We start from the raw sequence: 27,836 nt of genomic DNA on the forward strand, positions 1-27,836 counted from the left end.
CTAAATTCTGGAATCCCTGCCCTCAGGGCATTGTGGGCCAACCTACAGCACATGGACTGCAATGGTTCAAGAAGGAAGCTCATCACCACTTTCTCAAGAGCAACTAGAGCTAGGCCCAGTCAGTGATACCCAACTCCCATGAATGAATTGAATAAAGTTGATTGTACTAGAGAGTCACCAGTCCTAAATCCAGTGTTACTCAGCTCCATCTGGATGTAAGCAAGAGTCTGAAGGTCACTATGAAATTCTTGGGACAGAAAATGTTATCTTCCAGCCAGAAATATTTGGAATTTAAATTACATGAGTGGTTAAACATGGATATTCTCTTATCTCTTCCTAGCAGACTCATCTTAGAATCCCTACAGTATGGAAACCAGGCGATTTGGCCCTACAAGTCCATACTGACCCTCTGAAGAGTACCCTACCCAGACCCATTCCCTATTACCCTACAATTACCCCGACTAATGCACCTAAACTACATATCCCTCAACACTGTGGATCAATTCACCTGATCTGCACATCCTTGGGTTGTGGGAGGAAACCAGAGTGCCCAGAGGGAACCCACGCAGGTATGGGGAGAATGTGCCGACTCCACGCAGTCACCCGAGGCTGGAATTGAACCTGGGTCCCTGGTGCTGTGAGGCAACATAGCTAACCACTGAGCTGCCATGCTGCTACTCCCTGGTACATGTGTGTGTGATAGTGTCAAGTGGACAAAATTCTGTGAAGATTCAACACACTAAAGCCATCGCGTTTTTTTTAACAAAAAACAGAAGTTGCTGGAAAAGTTCAGCAGATCTGATTTCTAGGGTATGGCCACTGGCCCTGAAATGTTAACACTGATTTCTCTTCACAGATATGGCTGGACCTGTGGAGCTTTACCAGCAACTTAGCAACTTCTGATTTTGTTTCTGATTTACAGAATCCGCAGTTCTTTTGGTTTTTATTTTTTTAAAATCTTCATATGTCCTAGTTTCTCAGAAACCTGATACTATAAATAGGGGATACACGCTGTCTGATCGCAAAGCATACTCCAATATGACCTTGATTTGACATTACCAGTCACTTGGGGATGATGCGGTTTGCTTATTATAGTGTATTTCAACATTCTGGGTTTACCCTGCAATATTCCCTTGTTCGGCTTAGCTCTTGTGTTAGTGGTTATGCAACAACGTAGCTCAGTGTAATCGAAAAGGGTAAGAACTATTTTTGCAAGAAGCTTCGTACAGACACTCCAGTTATTGAACAACTTCTGGCTGCAGCTTACTGATTTGAGAATAAGGGAGGCTTTATTGAAGAAAAGTACCATTTGGCATAAGCACGCATGTTGAAATAATTGTGGTTTTTGAATAGGCCTTTGTGGAACTGTGATCTTTTGCTCCAAAAATGATTAAACAAGCCCGTTAAGTTGACAAGAAGATTACATGTTTTCAATAAAATACTTTCCACAAACCAAAAATGTGACGAATTAAAACTTTTTAAATACTTCAGTTTCACAAAACCTAATTGAATATTTGCCGATTATTGGGTGAAAAGTAGGTGATGTTGAATTGACACCTGACTCCTGAAATCCAAATGTTCAAAACTCTCCTGCTTTGTAGTCGATGACATTTTAAAATTATAATTATTTCCTAAGCCCCTGTCTAGTGGAAATTTGGTTTCCAGAAGCAAAGACCATTATGTTGAGCAAAAATAGACCATTTTGCCCCATAACCCTTGATTCCTTGATTGATTAAAACTCTTGCTGGAAATGTGCAGCAGGTCAGGCAGCATCCAAGGAACAGGAGAATCGACGTTTCCGGCACGAGCCCTTCTTCAGGAATGCCCGAAACGTCGATTCTCCTGCTCCTTGGATGCTGCCTGACCTGCGCTTTTCCAGCAACACATTTTCAGCTCTGATCTCCAGCATCTGCAGTCCCCACTTTCTCTTCCCTGATTAAAACTCTTGTCTGTCTCAGCTTTGAATGACTCATTCTCGACAGCCCTCTGCAGTAAAGAATTTCAATGATTCACTTTCCTCTGAGAGAAGAACTTCCTCCTCATCTCTGACTTAAGTGAGTGACCCCTTATTCCGGGGTCACAGATGATCCCACAAAGGGAAACAAGCCTGTTAAGTCCCCTAAGAATCTTGGATGTTCTTAATAAAGTCATCCCGTAATAACGTAGTACAAGCCCAACCTACCCAATGTCTCCTCACAAGACAGTCCCTCCATACCTGCTACCAGCCTAATGAACCTTCTCAGGACTGCTTCCAGTAAATCTTTCTTTTGATAAAGGGTCCAAACAGTTTACAAAATACCAGCTATGCCCTGACTATTGCCATGTATAATTCTAGCAATTTTGGTTTCCGATTTTTTTTTTATCAAACAAACACAAGAGATTGCTGGAAAAACACATCAGGTGTAGCAGCATCTGTGGAGAGCAATTGAGTTAATATTCCAAGTCTGTTGTGATTCTTCAGTACTGCATTTACACTCCATTCCTTTGAAATTCCCATTTGCCTCCCCTATTACCAATTAAATTTGGATGCTAACTTTTTGTGATTAATGACAAGGGCTCCCAAATCCCACTTCTGTAGTTTTCTTTGGTCTTTTTCCTTTAAAATAATACTCAGCTTCTCTATTCTTCTTGCCAAAGTATATATAACATCTCACAAACTTGATTGAGTTTTTTGAGGATATAACCAAAAAGGTTGAGGGCTGAGGGGTAGACATTATCTACTTGGACTTTAGTAAAACCTTTGACAATGTTCTACTGAATGCAGACTGATTAGTAAAATTGGATCACGTGGGATTCACGAGGGCTTGCTAATTGAATACAAAATTGACTTGATAGTTGGAGTCCGAGGGTGATGGTGGAGGGTTGTTTTTCAGATTGGAGGTCTGTGACCTATGGTGTTCCGCAGGGATTGGTGCTGAGTTCAATGTTGTTTTTAACTTGTGCCAACAATTTGAAGAGAATTTAGGAGACATGGTTAGTAAGTTTGTAGATGACACCAAAATTGATGTATAGTTGACAGTGAAGAAGATTATCTGAGATTATAATGAGATATAGATCAATTGGGCCAATGGGCTCAGGAGTGGCAGACAGGGTTTAATTTGGATAAATACAGTGTGTTACATTTCGATGATACAAACAAGGACAAGCCTTACACAATTAATGGTATAGCCCTGGGTAGTGGTGTCGAACAGAGATTTAGAGGTTCAGGTACATAATTCTTTGAACGATGTCACAGGTGAACAGAGTGGTTCAGGTGTTTAGCATGCTTGCCTTTATTGCTCAGGCCATTGAGTATAGGAATTGGAATGTCATGTTGAAGTTGTACCGGATGTTGGTGAGGCCACTTTTGGAGTATTGTGTACAGTTCTGGTTGGCCTGCTATAGGAAGGATATAATAAGGGGCAGCACGGTGGCTCAGTGGTTACCACTTCTGCCTCAGTACTAGGGACCCGGATTCAATTCCAGCCTCAAACTCTGTGGGGAGTTTGTACATTTTCTCTATCTGCGTAGATGCATCTGGGTGCTCTGGTTTCCTCCCACAGTCCAAAGATATGCAGTTTAGAGGAATTGGCTGTGTTAAATTGCCCATGGTGTTCCGGGATATTGTAGGTTAGGTGCCTTGGTCAAGGGGTAAAATCTAGGATAGTGGGGGAATGAGTCTGGGTGAGTTACTTTTCAGAGGGTCAGTGTGGACCTGTTGGGCCGAAGGGCCTGATTCCACACTGTAGGAATTCTATGATGATTAAATTAGAGAGAGTTCAGAAAAGATTTGCCAGGACTGAAGGATTTGAGTTTTAAAGAGAAGCAAGCCAAGCTGGGGCTCTTTTTTTTTCACTGGAGCAGAGGAGGTTGAGGTTAACCTTTTTAAAGGTTTATAAAATCATGAGGGGCAGAGATAAGGTGAATAGCAAAGATCTTTTCCCCAGGGTGGGGAATTTCAAAACTGTTTATAAAGTGAGAAGAGAACGTTTAAAAGGGACCTGAGAGGCAACTTTTTCTCTCAAAGGTTTGTTTGCATGTTGTTTATTTTATTGTTGTCACATGTGCCGAGGTGCAGTGAAAAGTGTTGTTTTGCGTGCTGTACAGGCAGATTATACATCAGAGTAGCAGGACAGAGTGCAAGAGATGGTGCAAGGTGAGAGAGATCAGAACTAACATTTGGGAGGTCTGCTCAAAGGCTGATAACAGCCAGAAAGAAGCTATTCTTGACTCTATTTGTGCATGTATACAAACTTTTTTACCTTCTGCCTGACAGAAGAGGGTGGAAGAGAGTATAACTGGGGTGGGAGGGATCTTTGATTATCAATTTGGAATGAACTGCCAGAGGAAATGGTAGATGCAGGTACTGTCACAACATTTAAAAGATATTTGGACAGGTACATGAATAGGAAAGGTGTAGAGGGATAGGAGCCAAACATGAGCAAATGAGACTAGTTTAGTTTCAGGAACTTGGTCGGTGCATAAGAGTTGGACCAAAGAGTCTGTTTCTGTGCTGTATAACTTAACCAGTGCTCATTCACTTCACCAGTGCATAACCCTTTGGCAATTCTGTGTCATCCTCATCACTTCCCTCAGCCAGGTTATGAATAGATATTGAAAATAATTCTGGATCCAAAACTGATTTGAATTAGAACTAGAATTCCTACAGTGTGCAAACAGGCCCTTTTGGCCTAACAAGTCCACAACACCTCTTTAAAGAGTATCCCACCCAGACCCATTACCCTACATTTCCCCTGACTAATACACCCTGAACACTACAGACTATTTTGCATGGCCAATCCACCTAAGCTGCACATCGTTGGACTGTGAGAGGAAACCGGAGCACCTGGAGAAATCCCATGCAGACACAGGGAGAGCGTGCAAACTCCGCACAGACAGTAACCCATTTGGAATCGAACCTGGGCCTCCCTGGTACTGTGAGGCAGCAGTGCTAACCACTGAGTCACTGTGCCACCCCAAGGGTATCGACCTGATGGGCAGAATGGCCTGCTTCCACACTGTAGGGGCTCTGAGATTCTATGACCCTTGTGGTGCACCTGAACCATCCTAAAGCACCCCCATTTCCCCAAGTTTGTCTTCTATTAGTGGACCAAACCTCTATCTATCTTAATACACTAGCTCCAACACCATAGGCTCTTACTAAGTATTTAGTACATCCTGCCTACTTCATGCCTTTGCTTACCAAGAATCAATCAATCTCTAGGAAGTTTTGGCCTTTTGCTGCTTGTCAATTTTCTTTCAGTGAAACCCTCTACTCACAGCACCTCGAACCTCACAGAACTCCTAACCCCACCTTTCCTGGTCAGATTGCTCTTCAGTATTATTTAAAATGTCTCACTCTGTAATTTCTGGAAACTACAGGTTCCTAGTTTTGCCAGCACCTCCAGTTCAGGGAAAAGTGCAACTTGGATAGGTCTGATGTATCAAACCAGTATCTGAATGGCGCAGGCCGTTGTTCCACTGAGTAGCCTTCTAATTTTCACCAACTACGATTAAAAATAGAGACTGGCCAACTTGTTAAAATGCATATGGAACCAAGTAATAATCTGCACCTTTAAGTAAGAAAGGGAAAGCAAGTGGCCGCTAGACAATCCACAATATAATTCAGAAATGAGGCAAGCGGTTTCTAATCTACAGTCATTTTGCACTTTCACATTCCCATTTGTGGGCAGCACAGTGGCACAGTGGTTAGCACTGCTGCCTCACAGCGCCAGAGACCGGGTTCATTTCCCGCTTCGGGCAACTCTGTGTGAAGTTTGCACATTCTCCCCGTGTCTGCATGGGTTTCATCCGGGTGCTCCGGTTTCCTCCCACAGTCCAGGTGAATTGGCCATGCTAAATTGCCCCTAGTGTTAGGTAAGGGGTAAATGTAGGGTTAAAGGTGGGTTGTGCTTCGGCGGGTCGGTGTGGACTTGTTGGGCTGAAGGGCCTGTTTCCACACTAAGTAATCTAATCAGAGGACCTCTGGCAATTTTGCTGACATCCAATTGATTTCTTGTTAAATTATGACGTAGTTTGCTTCACCTTCTTAGCAGATAAGTTGTTTCTGTGATAATTGAAGGCTGCCAGAAACATTGAATCTATTTGTTTGTTTTGGCTGCAGGAGCATGTAGACCATGCAATGACACAGAGGTCCTTATGGCTGTGTGCACAAGTGATTTTGGTAAGTGCTTTTAATTGTTCTCAGTGTTCCTGCATTGTTCGCTTCTATTTTCACAAATTTTATTTTTCTTCACCTTTAACTGATAAAACTCTCAAAAATAGTGTCCAGGTCTAAAGCTATGTTGACTGTCCATCTGGGATGCTGGGAGATGAGCTGGTTATAGCAAACAAAAGGGAAATTAATTCATAAATTCTGCTTTCTAATAATCATTGCTCTATCTTGAATGAGAGAGAATTTCTTCAATGATAGGTATTAATAAATATATTCATCAATTTGCCATTAAAGCATTTTTGACATCTGTCAACATCTAAGCTGCTGAGGCAACACAGTGGCTCAGTGGTTAGCACTGCTGCCTCACAACGCTAGGGACCTGGGTTCGACTCCACACGCAGGTAGCTGTGTGGAGTTTGTACACTCTTTCCCTGTGACAGCATGGATTCCCACTGGGTGTTCAGTTTCCACCCAAAGTACAAAGATGTGCAGGTTAGGTGGATTGCTAAATTGCTCATAGTATCCAGGGATGTGTAAGCTAGGTGGATTAGCCAGGGGAGTTGCTGAGATAGAAGATTGGGTCTGGGTGAGATGCCTTTCAGAGGGTTGGTGTGGACTGGATAGGCTGAATGGCCTATTTCCATGCTGTGTAGGAATTCCACCTCTTTGTCATTTAAGCAAAAACTTGTCATTTCAACATCTATTTGTCAGTTAATACCATCAACATAGGTTGTATAGTCATTTGTCTATATGCTGTATGTGGGATCTTGCTATGCTCACATCAGCTGCTGCCCTTCCAGCATTATGACACTGACTGCATTTCAAAACAACTGTCTTGCACTTAGACTGTGAGAGGTGCTATGTAAATGCAATCTTTCTTTCCTCCCCGGTAGTGTTCTGGATCATTGAGGATTGCATTTTGTAATAATCTACTTACAACGCTCAGCAGCCACTGAGTAAAGGTGCAGGTATAAAGCCATACAGTGAAACCGCATGGAAACTGGACCAAATGGATGATTATCTCAGGCACATTGGTTCCAAAGCAGAACAGTAACTTTGCCCTGATTCCAATTTGCGAGATTTTAGCATATGGTGACTATTGAGGGGCTCCCTCCTCAGTGCTCCCAGATTTAGGACACCCGCGCCAATCAACCACACCGCCCTGTGGCCAAACATTTCAACTCCCCCTCCCACTCTGCTGAGGACATGGAGGTCCTGGGCCTCCTTCACTGCTGCTCCCTCAACACCCAACGCCTGGAGGAAGAATGCCTCATTTTCTGCCTCGGAACACTTCAACCCCAGGGCATTAATGTGGACTTCACCAGTTTCCTCATTTCATCTTCCCCTGCCTCACCCCAGTTCCAAACTTCCAACTCAGCACTGTTCCCATGACCTGTCCTACCGGCCTATCTTCCTTTCCACCTATCCACTCCACCCTCCCCCCGCCCCCGACCTATCACCTTCATCCCCTCCCCCACTCACCTATTGTACTCTATGCTACTTTCTCCCCATCCCTACCCTCCTCTCATTTATCTCTCCACCCTGCAGGTTCTCTGCCTGTATTCCTGATGAAAGGCTTTTGCCCGAAATGTTGATTTTTGCTGCTCTGCGGATGTTGCCTGAACTGCTGTGCTTTTCTAGCACCACTCTAATCTAAACTCTGGTTTCCAGCATCTGCAGTCATTGTTTTTACCCAGATTTATACAAGGCTAGTTCCTGTTAAAAGTAACCTGCAATGCTTACAGAAACAGATCTGGAGTACATTATTGTACTGGAGGGATGAGTGTTTTTCTGGGGGTTCTGATGCTGCATTTGGCACCTTAAATGGAAGCGGTTTAAAAATGAGTGTTATATATCCACAAGAACTGGATACTCTCCTGATAGATTTTGCATAGGCACCCTGGTAGACAGCTCTATACTTAATATTCAAGGACCTGGGTACAGTACAAGATGTTGTGATGGTACTTAGCCTTTAAGAGGGATTTATTCTGTGCTATTTCTGTTGCAGAGAGGTGCTGCCACGGTGGCATCGCAATGTCTGCTTCAGAACCAGTGGGTAAATAACTTGGAGCTCCCTCAGTGTTTTTTTTTAAAGTTAGACAAAAGAAGCATGAGTGGGTGGAGTCAGATTCCCAGCGAGGCAGGGTTTTAGTTTTGCTCGGGGTTGGGGTATTGAGTTGGTGTTGAAACTGCTGGATACAGCTCTCTCTCTGTCCCTGCTGCAGCAAAAAGCCAGAGTTCTCTCTCTGCTGCTCGAACGTTTCTTTCAGTGTTCCTCTCTCCTGAACTGGAGGAGATCGCACATGAGGGAAACCTGAATTTGCCTTTGCTAATGGTGCATTTACAGGATGCTGCTGCTTGAAACGGTTAATGATTAGTAGTTAAATAACATTAATTTTTTTTATTGGGTATTCAATTGAGTTAAAGTTATGCCAATTCTTATTTTTTTTGTTTGTATTTTGACCATGTTGTAAGAATATTGGTAACTGCATTGAGTATAGGAGTTGGAAGATCATGTTATGGCTGTCCAGCACACTAGTTAGGCCACTTGTGGAATACTGCATTAAATTCTGATCTCCCTGCTTTAGGAAAGATGATGTGAAATTTGAAAAGGTTCAGAAAAGATCTAAGGATGATACCAAGGATGATGGTTTGAGCTATTGGGAGAGGCTGAATAGGCTGGGGCTGTTTCCCTGGAGCATCAGAGGCTGAGGGGTGACCTTAGAGGTTTATAAAATCATGAGGGGCATGAGTAGGATAAACGGACAAGATCTTTTCCCTGGAGTGGGGGAGTCCAGAACTAGAGGGCATACTTTTAAGGTGAGGGGGGAAAGATTTAAAAGGGACATAAGGGTATAATGTTTTCACACAGAGGGTGATGCATGTATGGAGGTGTGGAGGCCGGTACAATTATGACATTTGTAGGGTCATAGAGATGTACAGCATGGAAACAGACCCCTTTGATTCAACTCGTCCATGCCTACAGGATATCCCAACCCAATCTAGTCCCATTTGCAAGCACTCAGCCCATATCCCTTTCTATTCATATATCTATCCAGATGCATTTTAAATGTTGCAATTGTACTAGCCTCCACCATTCCTCTGGCAGCTCGTTCCATACACTCACCACCCTCTGTGTGAAAGGTTGCCCCTTAAGTCTCTTTTATATCTTTCTCCTCTCACCCTAAACCTATGCCCTCTCGTTCTGAACTCACCCACCCCAGGGAAAATACTTTATCCTATCCATGCCCCTCATGATTTTATAAACCTCTAAGGTCACTCCTCAGCCTCTGACACTCCAGGGAAAACAGCCCCAGCCTATTCAGCCTCTCTCTACAGGTCAAACCCTCTAACCCTCACAACATCCTTGTAAATCTTCAAAAGGCATCTGGATGTTTGTATGAATAGCAAGGGTTTGGAGGGATGCAGGCCAAATACTGGAAAATGGGACTAGATTATTGTTGTATATCTGATTGGCGAGGACAATTTGGACCGAAGGGTCTTTTTCGGTGCTGTACAGCTCCATAATATGGCTAATAAAGCATGTTTTGCTTAAAGCCATGAGGTGAACTAATCGAATCACCTGGAACACAGTGCCTTACATTTGCCTTCCAAATTAAATAAAAAGTTAAGATTTCTGCTTTCTCCTTAATTTATTTTGAGGGGGGGTTTGGTCTGGTCCATAACAAATGTCTCGTGATCAAAGACTGGGAAACAGTTCAATTCACTGCCCATCGACCCCATCAATTACCCAGTAACAATCTCAAATAGTACCTCAAATTCAGAGCTTCTCTGTACCCCTCCTGTTTTAAGCCTCTGACCCCTCCCCCACCCTACCCCATATCTCTCACATGTACTGAGGTACTCCAGTATGACCAGCATAGCCCCTAACCAAATAGCATCACCCCCATTGGCACACCTTCCTATCTCTTGTACAGCACAAGTGATTCAAGAAGGCAGCTCACCATCACCTTCTTGATGGACAATAAATGCTTGCACAAGTTGGCAAAACCCCCACTCCATTAACAAATTTTAAACAAGTAATTATAGATGCCAAGGGGCTAATCAGTGGTAAGTCCCTGTACTGATGGAGATGGTGTTAGCTGGACCAGTGACCTGAAGATGGAAGCAGCCAGTACAGGCACTCCGGATTTCCAGGCTATGATTGATGTAAGTCGGCTCCTCTTGCTGCTCCTGTCCTGGTAACGCCAACCCCATGTCTTCATTGTACTCCCATAAATGAACTGCCAACTGGCCAAGTAGTGGGGGAGGACCCAAGAGGGGGGAGAAAAAAGCTATGAACCAGCGACACTGTCATCTAAAGCAGCAGCTCAAATACTGAGACTATGGGTGGAATTTAACGTTCTCCCTGGCAGTGAGGTTGTTGGCAGAGAGGGAATTTAATCAGGAAAGGAGGCTAGTGTGGAGGGACCCCCTTCCCCACCTTCTCGTCTCCAACTTTGAAGGAAGGCCAGAAAATTCATAGAATCCTTAGTGTGGAAAGAGGCCATTCTGCCCATGGAGCCAGGGCAATTGTGGCCTCCTCCCACCATTTATATTTTAGATTAACCCAGTGGTTGGTCGGCAGAGCTGGGAGGTCCTCATGATGCAGGGAGCACAATCCTGGAGGGATTCCCTGCAGTTACCTAGGGCATTGTGGATGGGTGCCTTCACCTGAAGAACCCACTGCCATGGAGAGGGACCTGGCATCAGGACCCAGCCTCTGCACCTCCTGCCGATGTCACTTGCCCATCACTCTGTGCCCCCGTACTCTCCCTACAAGCTTACCCCAACCAGACGCTGCCTTCCCATTGGCACTGCCGGTCAGTACACTGTTGGCTCCTGACTGGCTGGGGCGGAGAAGGTCTTCTGCAAGGCTGGGTATTGGCTGAAATGTCCGAGATTTGAAAGAGATGTTGATTTTAGATAAAGGAGAAACCTGTACTTAATTAGACTTGTTTCAAACAAACCTTGAAATTTAGTTCCTGTTAACAACTTTAGCTCAGCCAGATTTCAACTTTCCGAGGTCATTCAGTCCATCATACCCTTCAGCAAAGGCACCTTTTTTTTTGTCACACCGGCTTGTACAAAGTCAATTGTAAGGCTGTGATGGAGAAAATTTAGTAAGGTTTTCTGCTAGTCATGTCTAACTTCACAAGATGAATTTTGGTTCAATCAAAATCTGGGATGTGCCTCATTGAGGTGAGTGGTGTTAGACAAGGTAATGAATGAGGAGGTGTTAATCTGTGAGATTAGATTAGATTACTTACAGTGTGGAAACAGGCCCTTCGGCCCAACAAGTCCACACCGACCCACCGAAGCGCAACCCACCCATACCCCTACATTTACCCCTTACCTAACACTACGGGCAATTTAGCATGGCCAATTCACCTGACCTGCACATCTTTGGACTGTTGGAGGAAACCGGAGCACCCGGAGGAAACCCACGCAGACACGGGGAGAACGTGCAAACTCCACACAGTCAGTCGCCTGAGGTGGGAATTGAACCCAGGTCCCTGGCGCTGTGAGGCAGCAGTGCTAACCACTGTACCACCGTGCCGCCCAAATCTGAAGTTCCAGCCAGGGTGACACATAACAACCACCGCAAGGAGCTCCTGGGCAGCTGTAGTAGGAGCCAGTCAGGACTTCCATTCATTAGGAGTTAGGAATGTTGGCAGTATCATAGAATCCCCAGTGTGGAAAAAAGCCATTCAGCCAACAAGTCTACACTGACCCTCAGAGTACCCACCCAAACCCACCACCCCCCCTCACTCTATCCCTGTAACCCTGCATTTCTGGTGGCTAACCTACACATCCCTGAACTCAATGAGCAATTTAGCATGGCCAATCCATTGAACCTGTTCGGATGTCTCCAGGTCTTAGCCTCACCAAATAGCATGAGGTGCAGTTGAGAGGGAGCTGGATATCTCCAGTAGAGAGAATGAAAGGGTGTATTAATAGTGTGTGATGAAGCAAGGTGACTTGTTTGAGTCATGAATACTGGCATAGATTGGTTGAGTTGGCTACATATTCATGCAAAGAAACTGTTTAAAAAGCGCTGCACCTAAAGAAACCAAACTACACCCCATGATGATTCAATTGTTCCTTGGTCAAATTCTCCACTTGGCTGGTTTCTGACAGTTATACCATTGGTCACATTACCTCTCAATGACAGAGGAGAGCAGTGTTTAATGCTCTCATCTTTTGACTGTGATTGAATGACCCTGCGTGGAAATTAGAGGCTGGAAATTGGGTGAATCTAGCAGTTAACTGGTCATGGTGGCGACCAACACATGGAATAGGTTGGCACCATTCTCTGTCGATTCTCATGCAGGGAGATATAGATGAGGCCCAAAGGACTTCCAGTGTCCCTGAAGGTGATGCTGGGAAGCAACCAGTGCCTTGAGGAGGAATTCCAATGATTCCTGTGATAGCCGTACTGATATGTGAGGAGAGATTGAGTCGATTAGGATTATAATCACTGGATATGAGAAGAATGAGGGGTTTCTTATAGAAAACCTAGAAAGTTGTAACAGAACTACACAGGTTAGATGCAGGAAAGATGTTGAAAATGTGTTGCTGGTTAAAGCACAGCAGGTCAGGCAGCATCCAAGGAACAGGAAATTCGACGTTTCGGGCCAGAGCCCTTCATCAGGAATGAGGGAAAGATGTTCCCAATGGTGAGGAGTACAGAACCAGGAGTCATTCCTTAAGGATAAGGAATAAACCTTTTAGCACTGAGATTAGGAGAAATTTCTTCACCCTGAGAGTGATGAACCTGTGGAGTTCACCACCACAGAACATGGTCAAGGTCAAAACGTGTTTTTAAGAAGGAAATAAATGGAGCTGTTGTGTCTAAAGGGATCATGGGATATGGAGAAGAGTGGGATCAACCATGATCGTATTGAATGGCGAAGTGAGTTTGAGGGGTCTTAGAATCACACGGGATGGAAACAAGCCCTTTGGTCCAACTTGTCCATGCCAATCAGACTTCCCAATCTGACCTAGTCATATTTGCCAGCACCTGGCCCATATCCTTCTAAATCCTTCCTATTCATATACCTATCCCGATGCCTTTTAAATGCCGTAATTGTACCAGCCTCCACCACTTCCTCTGGCAGCTAATTCCATACAATCTCCACACTCTCCAGCCAATTTCTCTTATTTTCTGTGTAACTGTGTCTCTATGAAGTAGTGGTGGAAAGAAAGTAGAACATTAACAACGTGTCTTCTCAGTGACTTTATTGGAGCTGGATTTTAATCTGGACACAATTTTACAGAAAACTTTAACAACTTGTTAGTGTCAACAACTGCTTCCGATGACATGAACTACATGAAATTCCCTTTCACACCACATTCTGTTACTAACAGCTACGTTCATCGATGAGGCAATGTTGATGAGCAGGCCATTGGCACAGCTTCTCGCCTCTCCTTCAAGGGATCCGAAGGTGAGCTATCTTCTGGATCTTTGCCGACCATCTCATGGCACGGAGATTTTGGTTGAGTGTTGTGACCTTAACTCATTAGCCCAGGCCCAGTAACAGGTGTAGTCAGCTGTGTGTCGAGTAGTTTAGCTCTCAGTTGGCTTATTTTTGCAGAGGGCATCTTCTCAGAATACTATTCAGTTAGCGAATTTGTGAAGATTTGTTGCTCAGGTTGAGGTTCTGGATGTAGGTTTGCTCGCTGAGCTGAAAGGTTCATTTTCAGACGTATCGTCATCATACTAGATAACATCATTGAGCCTCCAGATGAAGCACTGCTGGCATGGCCCGCTTTCTATTTGTGTTTGGTTTCCTTGGGTGGGTGATGTCATTTCCTGTGGCGACGTCATTTCCCATTCTTTTTATCGGGGGTGATAAATGGGATCCAAGTCAGTGTGACTTGGTTCTGGTTGGAATGCCATGCTTCTAGGAGTTTTCGTGGTCTCCTTTCCTAAGATGGATGTATTGTCCCAGTTGAAGTGGAATCCTTCCTTATCTGTATGTAAGGATACTGTGTGCTGCTGCGAGAGTGCTGCAGTGTCAGAGGCACTTCCACATTCCATGTCCACATTCTAAGGCATCCAGTATCCATTAACAGCATCTGATGTCCAAGAAAATGCAGCATTGGTTAATCACATCAGCTCACACCTCCCCTGCCACCTTCACCTCCGTCCAAGACCCTAATGGGCAGCACGGTGGCACAGTGGTTAGCACTGCTGCCTCACAGCACCAGAGACCTAGGTTCAATTCCTGCCTCTGGCGACTGTCCGCGTGGGTTTCCTCCGGGTGCTCCGGTTTCCTCCCACAGTACAAAAATGTGCAGGCAAGGTAAATTGGCCATGCTAAATTGCCCGTAGTGTTAGGTGAAGGGGTAAATGTAGAAGAATGGGTCTGGGTGGGTTGCTCTTCGGAGGATCAGTGTGGACTTGTTGGGCCAAAGGGCCTGTTTCCACACTGTAAGCAATTTAATTTAATCTAATCATTTCAAATCCTGCAGAGGTTTTTCTGCACATCCACCTACCTCATCTACTGTGTCCATTGCTCTCAATGTGGTCTCCTCTACATTGGGGAGACTGGACGCCAACTTGCAGAGCGTTTCACGAACATCTCTGGGAGGCACTCGTCAAACAATCTCACCACTCTATGGCCAACTACTTTAACTCCCCTTCGCACTCCCCCAAGGATATGCAGGTCCTGGGTCTCCTCCACTGCCCAATCAAAACCATCCACCAACTGGAGGAAGAACACCTCATCTTCTGCCTCAGGACGCTACAGCCACATGGCATCAACATCGACTTCACCAGTTTCCAAATTTTCCTTCCTCCACCCCCACCTCCACCCCACCCCCACCTCATCCCAGATTCAATCTACCAACTTGGCACTACTCTTTTAACCTGTGCCACCTGTCCACCTTCTTTCCCACCTATCTTCTGCACCTCCCCACCAACCTATCACAATTATCCCCCACCTACATCCATCTATTGCCTTCCCAGCTACCTTCCCCTCAGGTCCACCCCATCCCCATCCCCAAATTTATCTCTGTTTCTCCACCCCCCCCGCCCCCCCCCCCCCCCCCCCCCCAACATTCCTGATGAAGGGCTTATGCCTGTAACGTCAATTCTTCTGCTCCTTGGATGCTGCCTGACATGCTGTGCTTTTCCAGCACCATGCTTTTCAACTCCGATTCTCCAATATCTGCAGCCCTCGCTTTCTCTTAGGACCTCATGTCAGGAATGCTCCAAACTTATCAGGAGGCTATAGTTCAAACGGCGTGCAAGAAACTAACACTATTCAGGACAAAACAACCCACTTGATTGGCACCACCTTCACCATTCACTCCCTCTATTGCCAATACTCAAGAGCCGCAATGTGTATCATGTACAAGATGTACTCACCAAGGCTCCTCCAACAGCTCCTTCTGAACCCCCACAACCACTTCCATCCAGAAAAACGAGAGCAGTAAATACCTGGGGCCACCACCTGCAAGTTCCCCTCCAATCGTCCTGATTTGGAAATGTATCACCAGTCCTTCACTGGGACAAAATCCTAGAATTCCCTCTAACTGTATTGTGGGTCTACCCACAGCATGCAGACTGCAGTGGTTCAAGAAAGCAGCTCATCACCACTTTCCCAAGGGCAACTAGGGACAGGCAATAAATGCTGGCCCAGCCAATACTGCCCATGTCCCAGGAAATAAATAAGGATGAAAAATAAACTTGTGCTATTTCCAAATTTGTTTCTCACATTTGCACAGCATTGGGGTGTAACTGAAAATAGGCTGCTGGCAGTGGATGGGTTAATGATAGGTTGCACACACACTGGGAGCACCAACTATAATTAGTGATCTCAAACCTCTGCTGCTCTGCCTTAAGCTCTTACGGTCTACTGAAAGTAAATGGCCAATGAGTAATTTATCCTGCCTGGGTCGAATAAAGCCCTGATTTGCGAGTTTAAATATATGTCAGGTTAAAGGGGACTTGTCGACCACACCCTGCTAACAAACCCCACACTGTCCCACTGTCCCCACCTCTCCCAGCCTCTCTGATTCACCTTCCCTCTCTCTAAACTCTCTGCGCAAATGTGGTAGTTTGCCAGTTCCTGAAACCGTCAAACAAGTAACAAAATTGCATCACATCATCTTGACAATAGATTAGCTGCAATTTTGCTAAGCATGTTAGAAAATAGATGCCAACTCTTTGCAGAGAGATGAACTTTTAAAAAAAAAATTGCTGATGCACTTCCCGTTCATGAGCAGTAGCCTATGGTCTTCCAAATAAATACAATAAGGGGGCTCATTGCCATGGTTTCTCCACCCAGTCTTAAAGCATCTCCGTTTGTTGTGAAGATATTGATTTGGAAACTGATTAATCCTGTAAGTAATCCGTGAGGAAAGTTGGATTCTCCTTTGTATTAGATTTTCTTGTCACATGGACTCAGGAACAGGAGTACAGTGAAAAGTGTACAAAGTCGCTATTCTCCATTGTATAAAAGACAAAACTGGGTTTAAAAAAAAACCAAGAAATTAAAGAAACGGAGCCAAAAGTAAAAGAAAATTTTCCAGATCTTAAAATCCTTACCCTAAGGAAAGGAAAAAGTCCAGATTTTAAAATCTATTCTCCCCGAGCCTAGCCCTGGCCTAGAGTTTAGCTCAGCCTCCTCCTGGGGTATGTTCCACTGATTGAAGGCGGCAGTGATGGCTGCAAAGACAATCATTGGCAGGGGCTATGGATTTAATGGGAAAATGCTACTTTAGAGTTTCGTGAGATGACATTTGGATTGGTTAATTGGCTCGCTTCACCTTTGTTAATAGTTGGGATTTTGGATGACTTGTCAATTAGTCTGAATTCTATCAAAGATCTAATCTGTAAATCATCTACTTCATGAACCTTAAAGACATCAAAACTCAATTTTGTTGGCATATTTACAGTGACATATTATAAATATATTGATGGAAGCACATGGCTATTAATGTTTTATAAATTGGCACGTAACGTCGGTTCTTATATAACACGATGGTTGCGTTCTTGTACAACCCATGTTATAGAAAAATCACGCTTAAGAAATGGTGCTTAAAGTGTTGGCGATGTAATCACATTACAGCCAACACACTTTTTAAATGTTCATACTGTGGAAACAACATTTCCCCCAATTCGTCAATTGAGTTACAGTGAATTCACATTGACAAAACGCGTGTTGTAGCAGGAGGACCTGTATTTTTACTTTATCAGGTTCATAAGATGAACTATTTTGTCTCATTTATATAGTTATATATGCACCAGTTATGATATGTCTGCAGATTTGCTGAAAAATATGGATCAACATTTGATTTGTTGAAAACATAAAATGTTTTTACATGTGAAAAGGTGCCTTCAGCCCTTATCTTCCATCTATATTGTGTCCTGCTCCATTTATTGATCACATTGTAATGTGAACATTTCTCTGACAATTGTCCCATTTGATTGAAGAAAGATTTTTGAAATCTATCAGTAAATTCTGTTAGTACTTCCTTTTTATTTTAAATTAATAAAGTAATGTGGCTTTTTCTCACTATTCAGTGAGTTCATGGACCCGATAATATCTAACTAAGCTGCGCAATTCGGAGACCCCAAACTTAATTCCTGTTCTGCTAGATGATGGTAATGAGGAGTATGATAGCATCTGAGGCTAGACAGCAAGGGAGGAAATTAGTCAAGGTTCCTGCGAATGATTAAGTTGAGAAAATATATGTGCGTGTGTGTGGTTTGAACAAGTTTGTGTTTTACTGTGATATCATAAGTGACCAAATTCATGTACACTGACTCGATTCTCGCCTTTAATGAGATAGACACAACGAGTCATTGGTGCCAATGTAACAAATATAATAGCCACTCTTACATTGGAAAAGGAGAAGAATGAAGTAGGAAATTGGGGGCTGATGATCTGTGGGGAGTTGGGGGAGATAACTGAAACACCGAGGAATCTGAGTTTGAAATTCCATCGAATGTTGGCTGTACAATGGTAAGATCCCCTACAGAATGAATGAATTTCCATTCATTTTAACACCATTTTGCAGTACAGATTATTGTAGCTTGCGTAATGAGTAATGATTTATTTAGCTTTTATTGGAGGCATGAGCACACAACGGTCTTTATCTAGAATAAATATCCTGTTTAAATGCATTAGCATTGCAGAGGATTATCATTAATCAGAGGTTGTGTGGTCTAGGGTTAACCTGACAGATAAAAGTGGGGCAAAAGACTCCGCATAAACCATAATTTTAATCTTGTCCATGCTCACAAAATCAATTCAAGACCGCCTTTGTCAGTTTACTGGCACTTCTTATCATTTTTTTTCTTTTGTATTCTTATTTAATGTGATTTTTTTTCAAGCAGCTTTCAAAAATGTCAATGGTTAATTGCCTCATCCATGTCAACAGGCACATACAAAATGACTGAAATTCCTGGTTTCCAATGTTTGCAAGGATTTGGGTCCTCTGCAGTTTGGGATAATTGAATTCCATTTCCAAAAATCTTGGTTTACAAGTCTACAATTTAAAGCATTTGTCAGTCAATGGACTAAAAGTAAATGTGGAATTATATGATGCCACATGTTAATACTTTTAGGAGTTGATTAATTTCATACTTGAGTGCAATCTCTAATATAACGTACTGTAAGTTTCAACTGAGTGATGAAGAGGGGAGTAAATGTGACTTTTTACATTGGGGGAGGTTAGAGAAACTCTGAGCCAGATATCATTGTTGCCTTATATACACTTTTAATGCAATTTCATTTTTAAAATTTCTTTTTTTTTTAGTTTTTAATCTTAATTGCATGAAGTACTGATTTTTAAAATCTACGAAACTGGAATATTGTTTTCACTGGTGACCCTGTCAAAACTGCTGTGTCCTGATGTAGTGAAGCACTTTTTTGGTGGTACTGGGACATAACCACGCAAGCAGCAGAGAAATGTCATAGATATGTGGATGCAAAATAGGAAAGGAGAAAGTGAGATCTGCAGAAGCTGGAGATCAGAGCTGAAAATGTGTTGCTGGAAAAGCGCAGCAGGTCAGGCAGCATCCAAGGAACAGGAGATTCGATGTTTCGGGCATAAGCCCTTCTTCAGAAAGATTCCTGAAGAAGGGCTTATGCCTGAAACATCGAATCTCTCCTGTTCCTTGGATGCTGCCTGACCTGCTGCGCTTTTCCAGCAACACATTTTCAACTGCAAAATAGGAAACCCTTGTGAAGTATAGATGGTCCCCGATTTTCACAAGCATCCACTTTACGATCGCTCGTGCTTAAGAATCATTGAATTTTATAGCACAGAAGGAGGCAGTTCAACCCATTGTGTCTGTACCAGCTCCTGAAAGAGCTACCCAGCTAGTCCCAGTCTCCAGCCCTATCTCCACAAGCCTGCAATCCCACACAGGAGTGTAATTCTTTTCTCACTTATTCATTTGTGTGATGTGGGCATAGCTGACTGGGCCAGCATTTATTGTGGGCATCGCTGACTGGGCCAGCATTTATTGCCCGTTCCTAGTTGCCCCTTTAGAAGATGGTGGTCAGCTGCCTTTTATCAACCGCTGCAGTCCATGTGCTGTGGGTTGCTGCTGCTGTGGCTTGACCCACAATGCCATCAGGGAGGAAATTCCAGGATTTCAACCCAATTTTAAAAATCCGGCATGCAAACATTTCCTGTTTCTGAACAGCCACTTTCTGTTTTGCTGCACTGTGCTCCGGCTTGGGTACAGGATGGAACCCAGGGACTTGCCTGGACTTTGTCAGCAAATGGGAGACCACAGCCAAAGCTGTCCCGTGTGTCAGGAGTCGACTGAAATGATGGGAAAGTGGTTTTACTGTATGGTTTGGGAACCTCATTGGCAACCTCTACCCTCTTGCTAACGCCCCATTTGTTCTCCTGTTCAAACCTGCTGTATCTTGTCTGATACTGATCATTAACTGTACAGAAGGTCCTCAATGAGTTGAGGATGTACCCTCTCCATAATGACCCACTTGGTTGGGATGGGGAGGAGGTGGGGGCAAAGCTTTGTCTGCCAAACTGCAAAAAATGACTGGAGACTCCCACTTGGGGCCAGGTAGCCAGTATGCCAAATTTTGGACTATTCTGGTGGTTTTCCAATGAGTTATAATGAGGACTCACTTCAAGGGCCAGCATATTTTGAGGTCTCTTCCTGCTATTGATCGGGACAGGCTCACCGATCCTGTTCTACATTATGCAGATGTGTTCCATATTTGGAAATTAGATGGAATGATGTCCACTACACTGTACAGAATAAGACCATCGCAAGATAAAATCACTTATCACAATTGGGATGAAAATTTTTGAATTTTAATGGTGCATCTTGTGTAGTTTTCTGTAATCTGTACTCTCATTACAGACACAACTTTGACAGTTTAACTTGCAGATGTAACTTTCACCAAACAACACAATTATAATTTGAAAAGACTGGTACTGTTGTAACATATTAGACTGTCACTTAATACTTGAAATTTGTATGAAGTTTCCTTCAGTCACAAATCTTAATACGTGCTGGCCTTGGAAAGTAGGGGCCAGCACGGAGGTCTCTCCTTATTAACATTCAGAACAATATTTACTTCCAGATAGCCAGCCAGTGAGCAATAAAAGTGCAGTTAGCAGCAATGGTAGTAGCCATTGCCATTATTTTTAACCAGTTAATTTCTCACTATACACAATTTAATGGTAAGGTACAGTGGAGTCTTGTCAAACAAAGACTTGGACATTCAGATGCAGAGTTCCTTAAAAGTTGCGTCACAGGTAGACAGGGTGGTTAAGAAGGCCTTTAGCAGCTTGCCTTCATTGCTCAGACTATTGAGTACAGGAGTTGGAATTAGAGGTTGTACAAGATGTTGGTTTGGTCACCTTTGGAGTATTTTGTACAGTTCTGGTCCCCTTGCTGTAGGAAGGATCTTCCTTTAATTGGAGAGTGTGCAGAAAAGCTTTACCAGGATGATACTGGGACAGTGTGGATCTTGACGTAGTGAGACAGAATAAAACTATTTTTATTTCCATTGACTAATGGAATTAAAGGTGTCATGGTGGCTCAGTGGTTGGCACTGCTGCCTCACAGTGCCAAAGTCCCTGATTAGATTCCACCCTCGGGCGAATGTCTGTGCACAGTTTGCACATTCTCCCTAGGTCTGTGTGGGTTTCCTCTGGGTGCTCCAGTTTCCTCCCACAATCCAAAGGTGTGCAGATTAGGTGGATTGGCCATGCTAAATTGCCAATATGGTTGGGGGACTCAATGGGCTGCTTCCACACTGTCGGGATTCTATGATTCTATGAAACATTGAACAGGCCACTGACTCGTTTGCTGGGTATGCATTCTCTCAAAGTCAAAGATCCACTTTGCTGGATCAAAGAAATGGTTTTGCTGGTGTCTTTAAGATATTATCATGCAGTACTCGCAAGACGCTAAGATCTTTTCTCTCTGTTTTCTTTCCCAGTGGTGCGGGGTCACATTCGATCGGTGTTCCATGATGCAGAGCGACAGGAGTCTATCGTTAGCGTGAGCACCACCAAAATTTATAGACAGAAGTATACCCTCTTTCACCCGATAGGAAAATATGGAAAATCGTTTGGAGAAGTCAGGACATTTTTGAAGTGTGGGGTGAAGCAAGGAGTCGGGACCTTCATTTTCACAGGTCATGTCCACTTTGGGGAAGCATGGCTTGGGTGTGCACCTCGCTACAAAGACTTCAAGAGGATCTCCAAAGTGGCCAAAGAAGCACATGAGAATCAGTGCGAGATTGAGTCAGACTGATGCTGCTTAGATAATGATGCTGAATTTTAAACCGGCAGGAAAGGGGTGTAAAACATATGCCACCATGGTCCATTGAGAATCGCACTGTGAAGAGAATCCCTGAAGAGAAGGCTTTGGAGACGGTTGCTTCATTGTTCAGCGAGAGTGACTGTGACTGTGCTGGTAACCTCTCACTGTGCAAAGGACACTGTGGGGTTGATTTATTGCCCGATGGGAACAATTGTTATTGCACAGCCCAACCCCGAATGTCCCTCGGAGAGGATGGAAGAGATGATTCGTTGTCCAAGGCAAACAGTTGAAAATGTGCAATCAGCCAGGCTTTGTGAGGGAGTCGATTCTGGTCGAAGATTAAAGTTGTAAAATACTTTCATGTTCAAACACACTTGTGGGACACTCCATGGCTTGAAAACAAACGGTTTTGCATCCTGATAGAACTTTCCATGTATAAAGTATACAGGCTGCATGATCCTGTAGTTGCATAATAAAGATCCTTTAACCTAAACGAATTAGCCAGTAACACAGACAATGTTGACCTGTCAATGACGGCAGTTTTTGCATGTGGCCAGTGCATTTCTAATTGTGTGCCTGAAGGACAGCCTGAGCAAACCTTCCCTGATTCAAGAAGAGAATGTTTACTTTGTATATTTTTGTTATATTTATAATTTTTATTTGATGCAGAGTTAACAGGCGAAAACTGCAATCGACAAAATTGGAAACGCTATGTCAGATATAACAGGTCAAATACTGAACACATCAATACTGGTAACAAGAAATTGAGTTCTGCAATATCGATAGTTTTATCTCTTCCAGTTAATGTTTTTATGGATCCCTGACATCTATTCACGCATTCCCTTTGCACCACATGATCCTGCCTCTCAAACTATAGGATCCCCATTCATCTCATTCAAGGCTGTGGAGTTTATTGCCTTTTTTTTATGATCCCTAACAGAAAGCTGAGCTCTTGTCCTCACATTCTCTTTTGTGAATAAAGTAGTAAATATTGCACCAAACACTTACAACATTGACAAATTCATGTTCTCAGTAAACCTGAAGAACTAGGAGTGTTTGGGATTTGGGAATTTGGAATGGGTTGGGAGCAGGGAAAGGCTAAGGGCAGGACTTATACAATTAATGGTAGGGCTCTGGATAATATTGTAGAACAGAGAGACCTAGGGGTTCAAGTACATAGTTCTTTGATGTTTGTATCACATATGGATATGGTGGTTGATCAGGCTTTTAGCATACCTGCCTTCGTTGCTCAGACCTTTGAGTATAGGAGTTGTGACATGTTGAGGTTGTACAGGATATTGATGAGGCCTCTTCTGGAATACTGTGTAGAGTTCTGGTTGCTCTGTTAAAGAAAGAATATGAATAAATTGGAGAGGGTTCAGAAGACATTTACCACAATGCTGCCAGAGGTGAAGAGTTTGAGTTATGAATAGAAGCTGCATAAGCTTGGATTTCTTTCATTAGAGCGTTGGGGGTTGAGGGGTGACCTTAGAGATTTATACAATCATGAGGCCTAGATAGGGTAAATAGCAAGAGTCTTTGCCCTAGGGTGAGGGAGTTCAAAATTGGGGGACATGGTTTTAAGGTGAGAGGAGAAAGATTTAAAAAGAACACGAGGGGCAAGATTTTTATGTAGTGTTTCATGTATGGAATGAACTGCAAGAAGTGGTGGATGCAGATATAGTTGCAACATTTAAAAGACATTTTGGACAAGTACATGAATAAGAAAGGTTTGGAGAGATACGGGCTAACGCAGGCTGGTGGCACTAGTTTAGTTTGAGAACACGGTCGACGTGGACTAGTTTAAACCAAAGGGTCTGTTTCCGTGCTGTTTAACTCTGACTAGTACCTGTATTCTGATTTGAAGTGGAAAATGTGGCACAGACTAGTGAATATCTGAAGTTTACAAAACGCCTACCACTGAACAGAAAACCAATCCGCGATATTCAAAGACTTTAGCAACTCTTAAAATTGAACAGTTTAATTTAAAGGGACTTCAAGTTGTACGTTTATCCAATCCTGAATTAAACCTGGAACAACTGATTAAAATTGACTGACACCTTTACTGCGCATTTGTTAAAGATTAGAATTTTCTTAGACTTTCCAAACATTGTACTGAAGCAACATGGTGCTGTCAACTGCATATTCCTGTAAAATATTTACAGTAATGTTATTTTCTATGTTCTTCATTGTGTTTGTGTGTCTGCAGCTAACTAGGGTGTACGTGGTGTAAATATTTATGCTTAAAAACAATCCTAAATTCAGTGGATGGAACAATTGAGGCCTTCTGAGTCTCCATGTAAAAATACGGCTATAGTTTTGTTCTTTAAGAATGTACCTCCTGTTTTTTTAAAAAAATGTTTTCACATTTGAAAAGTTTATTAAACCTGAAACAAGTTGCCATTCACAATAATGTCCAAGTGAATTGTTTATATTATATCATATCACAGTAGACTGATCGCTTCCTGTGCTTCATTTAGATTTCGGTTTGACTGTCACATGGACAGTGAAAATTGTGCAATGTCACCATTCAGTTCAAAAGTACAAAATCGTAGGCGTAAAAATAGAAAAATAAAGAAGTAGGTCTTAAAAAGTCCACCACTACAGTTCTTCTTAGTATAAAGTCAAAAAATAAAACAATGAAGTTTAAAAGGGACCTAACGAGCAATTTCTTCACACAGAGGGTGGTGCGTGTATGGAATGAGCTGCCAGAGGGAGTGGTGAAGGCTGGTACAATTACAACATTTAAAAGGCATCTGGATGGGTATATGAACAGGAAGGATTTGGGGGGCTATGGGTCAAAGAGTGAGGTGCTGGTAAAGCACAACTGGTCAAGCAGCATCCGAGGAGAAGGAGAATTCACGTTTCAAGCGTAAGCTCTTCATTCCTGACTCTCCTGCTCCTCGGATGCTGCCTGACCGGCTGTGCTTTTCCAGCACCACACTCTTAGACCCTAATCTCCAGAATCTGCAGTCCTCACTTTCTCCTTTAGAGGAATATGGGCCAAGTGTTGGCAAATGGGACTGGACTAATTACGGATATCTAGTCAGCATGGACGAGTTGGACTGAAGGGTCTTTTTCCTCACTGTACATCTCTGTGTCTGTCAGTGTGTTTTGCTTAAAACCCAGTGTGGGCCAATCGAATCACAGCTGGAATAACTTGCATTTGCCTTTAAATCAAATAACAAGTTAAGGTCAGGGCTATCCCCTTAATATATTTTGGGGGGGAGGGGGTGGTTGGTGTGCTCATGACACTCTTTTCTTAAGCCTTAGGCCTGCAGTCGCTCCATTCTGGGCTTTCCCCACCAGGGCTCGTGCTCCCCCTACACTGGCTGGGTCCCACCCATGTCTTTATTGCAGAAGTGTGGCAGGCACATAGATGGCACAACTTCTGCAAAGATATGACAGCTTCATAGATGGTAGAAGCATGGAAACAGACCCTTTGGTCCAACCTGTCCATGCCTACCAGATATCCCTTCCCAATCTAGTCCCACCTGCCAGCACTTGGCCCATATCCCTCCAAACCCTTCCTATTCATATACCCATCCAAATGCCTCTTAAATGTTGCAATTGTACCAGCCTCCACCCCATCCTCTGGCAGCTCATTCCATACATGTACCACCCTCTGCGTGAAAATGTTGCCCCTTAAGTCTCTTTTATATTTTTCCCCTTTCACCCTAAACCTAGCCCTCTATTTCAGGACTCCCCGACCCCAGGGAAAAAAACCTTGTCTATTTATCCTATCCATGCACCTCATAATTTTGTTAACCTCTATAAGGTCACCCCTCAGCCTCTGACGCTCCAGGGAAAACAGCCCTAACCTGTTCAGCCTCTCCCTATAGCTCAAATCCTCCAACCCTGGCAACATCCTTGTAAATCTTTTCTGAACCCTTTCAAGTTTCACAACATCTTTCTGATAGGAAGGAGACCAGAATTACATGCAATATTCCAACAGTGGCCTAACCAATGTCCTGTACAGCCACAACATGACCTCCCAACTCCTGTACTCAATACTCCGACCAATAAAGGAAAGCATACCAAACGCCTTCTTCACTATCCTATCTACCTGCGACTCCACTTTCAAGGTGCTATGGACCTGCACTCCAAGGTCTCTTTGTTTAGCAACTCTCCCTAGGACCTCACCATTAAGTGCATAAGTCCTGCTAAGATTTGCTTTCCCAAAATGCAGCACCTCGCATTTATCTGAATTAAACTCCATCTGCCAATTCTCAGGCCACTGGCCCATCTGGTCCAGATCCTGTTGTAATCTGAGGTCATCCTCTTCGCTGTCCACTACACCTCCAATTTTGGTGTCATCTGCAAACTTACTAACTGTACCTCTTCTGCTCACATCCAAATCATTTATGTAAATGACAAAAAGTAGAGGGCCCAGCACTGATCCTTGTGACACTCCACTGGTCACAGGCCTCCAGTCTGAAAAACAACCCTCCACCACCAACCTCTGTCTTCTACCTTTGGGCCAGTTCTGTATCCAAATGGCTAGTTCTCCCTGTATTCCATGAGATCTAACCTTGCTAATCAGTCTCCCATGGGGAACCTTGCGAACGCCTTACTGAAGTCCATATAGATCACATCTACTACTCTGTCCTCATCAATATTCTTTGTTACTTCTTCAGAAAACTCAATCAAGTTTGTGAGACATGATTTCCCACGCACAAAGCCATGTTGACTATCCCGAATCAAACCTTGTCTTTCCAAATACATGTACATCCTGACCCTCAGGATTTCCTCCAACAACTTGCCCACCACCGAGGTCAGGCTCACTGGTCTATAGTTCCCTGGCTTGTCCTTACCACCCTTCTTAAACAGCGGCACCACGTTTGCCAAACTCCAGTCTTCCGGCACCTCACCTGTGACTATCGATGATACAAATATCTCAGCAAGAGGCCCAGCAATCATTTTTCTAGCTTCCCACAGAGTTCTCAGGCACACCTGATCACGTCCTGGGAATTTATCAATCTTCAACTGTTTCAAGACATCCAGCACTTCCTCCTCTGTAATCTGGACATTTTGCAAGATGTCACCATCAATTTCCCTACAGTCTATATCTTCCATATCCTTTTCCACAGTAAATACTGATGCAAAATATTCATTTAGTATCTCCCCCATTTTCTATGGCTCCACACAAAGGCCGCCTTTGTTTTTAGGTGTTAGCTGCACAAATGTTAAAAGGCAGTTCTCCCTCTCCGATCACAGCTCACATTCTTATGCCCGTATGTTTTCTAGTTTAGGGTGTAACTGTATTTGTTAATTTCTATAACAATGGCACTTGAACCTTATTACTGCGGTTACCCTCTGCTGTTTGCCTAAGTGCTTCAACCACTTTGACTGTCATGCATTTCTTCTGTAATCAGTTCCCTGTTTAGCATTACAAAACCACTGTTCCTGCTCTAATCAATGCCGGTCAGGCAGCATCCGAGGAGCAGGAGAGTCGACAGTTTGAGATAAGCTCTTCTTGATGCTTAGTTCAAACCGTTGACTCTCCTGCTCCTCAGATGCTGCCTGGCCAGCTGTGCTTTTCCAGCACCACTGTCTTCAATTCTAATCTCCAGCATCTGCAGTCCTGATTTAATCAAGTCCCACTTTGTTTTAGCAATGCAAAACTGCTACTCTTTGCGCTCTTAAGTATCGGCTGAGAATCCATCCCTGACTCATCAAGTCCTATTACATTTTCCCGATCCGATTAAGTCCAATTTAACCCTTTCTTGTTCTGTCGGTTTCCACTGAATACCACAGATACACTCTGTTGCTGCTGCTGCATTCGTGACCCAGCCCTCTCCAGAAGTTAAGTAATAATCTAAAAGAGAGAAGAAAAACAAGAAAAGGAGAGAGAGAAAAAAGGAAAGCACAGAATGGACAAGAGCCTGGATGCTGCCTACTCCACTGCTG

At 43.5% G+C, this 27,836-nt stretch overlaps 1 protein-coding gene across 1 annotated transcript in view; it reads left to right on the top strand.

Moving 5' to 3' along the window:
- The window catches only part of metrn (meteorin, glial cell differentiation regulator), a 49,705-nt gene extending 25,366 nt beyond the window's left edge, over positions 1-24,339 (top strand). The window contains exons 3-4 of the mRNA XM_060840913.1: positions 6,104-6,163; positions 21,601-24,339. Coding sequence (XP_060696896.1) covers positions 6,104-6,163; positions 21,601-21,917 — 377 coding nt within the window. The 3' untranslated portion in view covers positions 21,918-24,339. The remainder of the gene's footprint in view (positions 1-6,103; positions 6,164-21,600) is intronic.
- The last annotated feature ends 3,497 nt before the right edge of the window (positions 24,340-27,836 follow it).

This window comes from Hemiscyllium ocellatum, chromosome 20 (assembly GCF_020745735.1).
Source record: "Hemiscyllium ocellatum isolate sHemOce1 chromosome 20, sHemOce1.pat.X.cur, whole genome shotgun sequence".
In the NCBI taxonomy this organism is placed as follows: Eukaryota; Metazoa; Chordata; class Chondrichthyes; order Orectolobiformes; family Hemiscylliidae; genus Hemiscyllium; species Hemiscyllium ocellatum.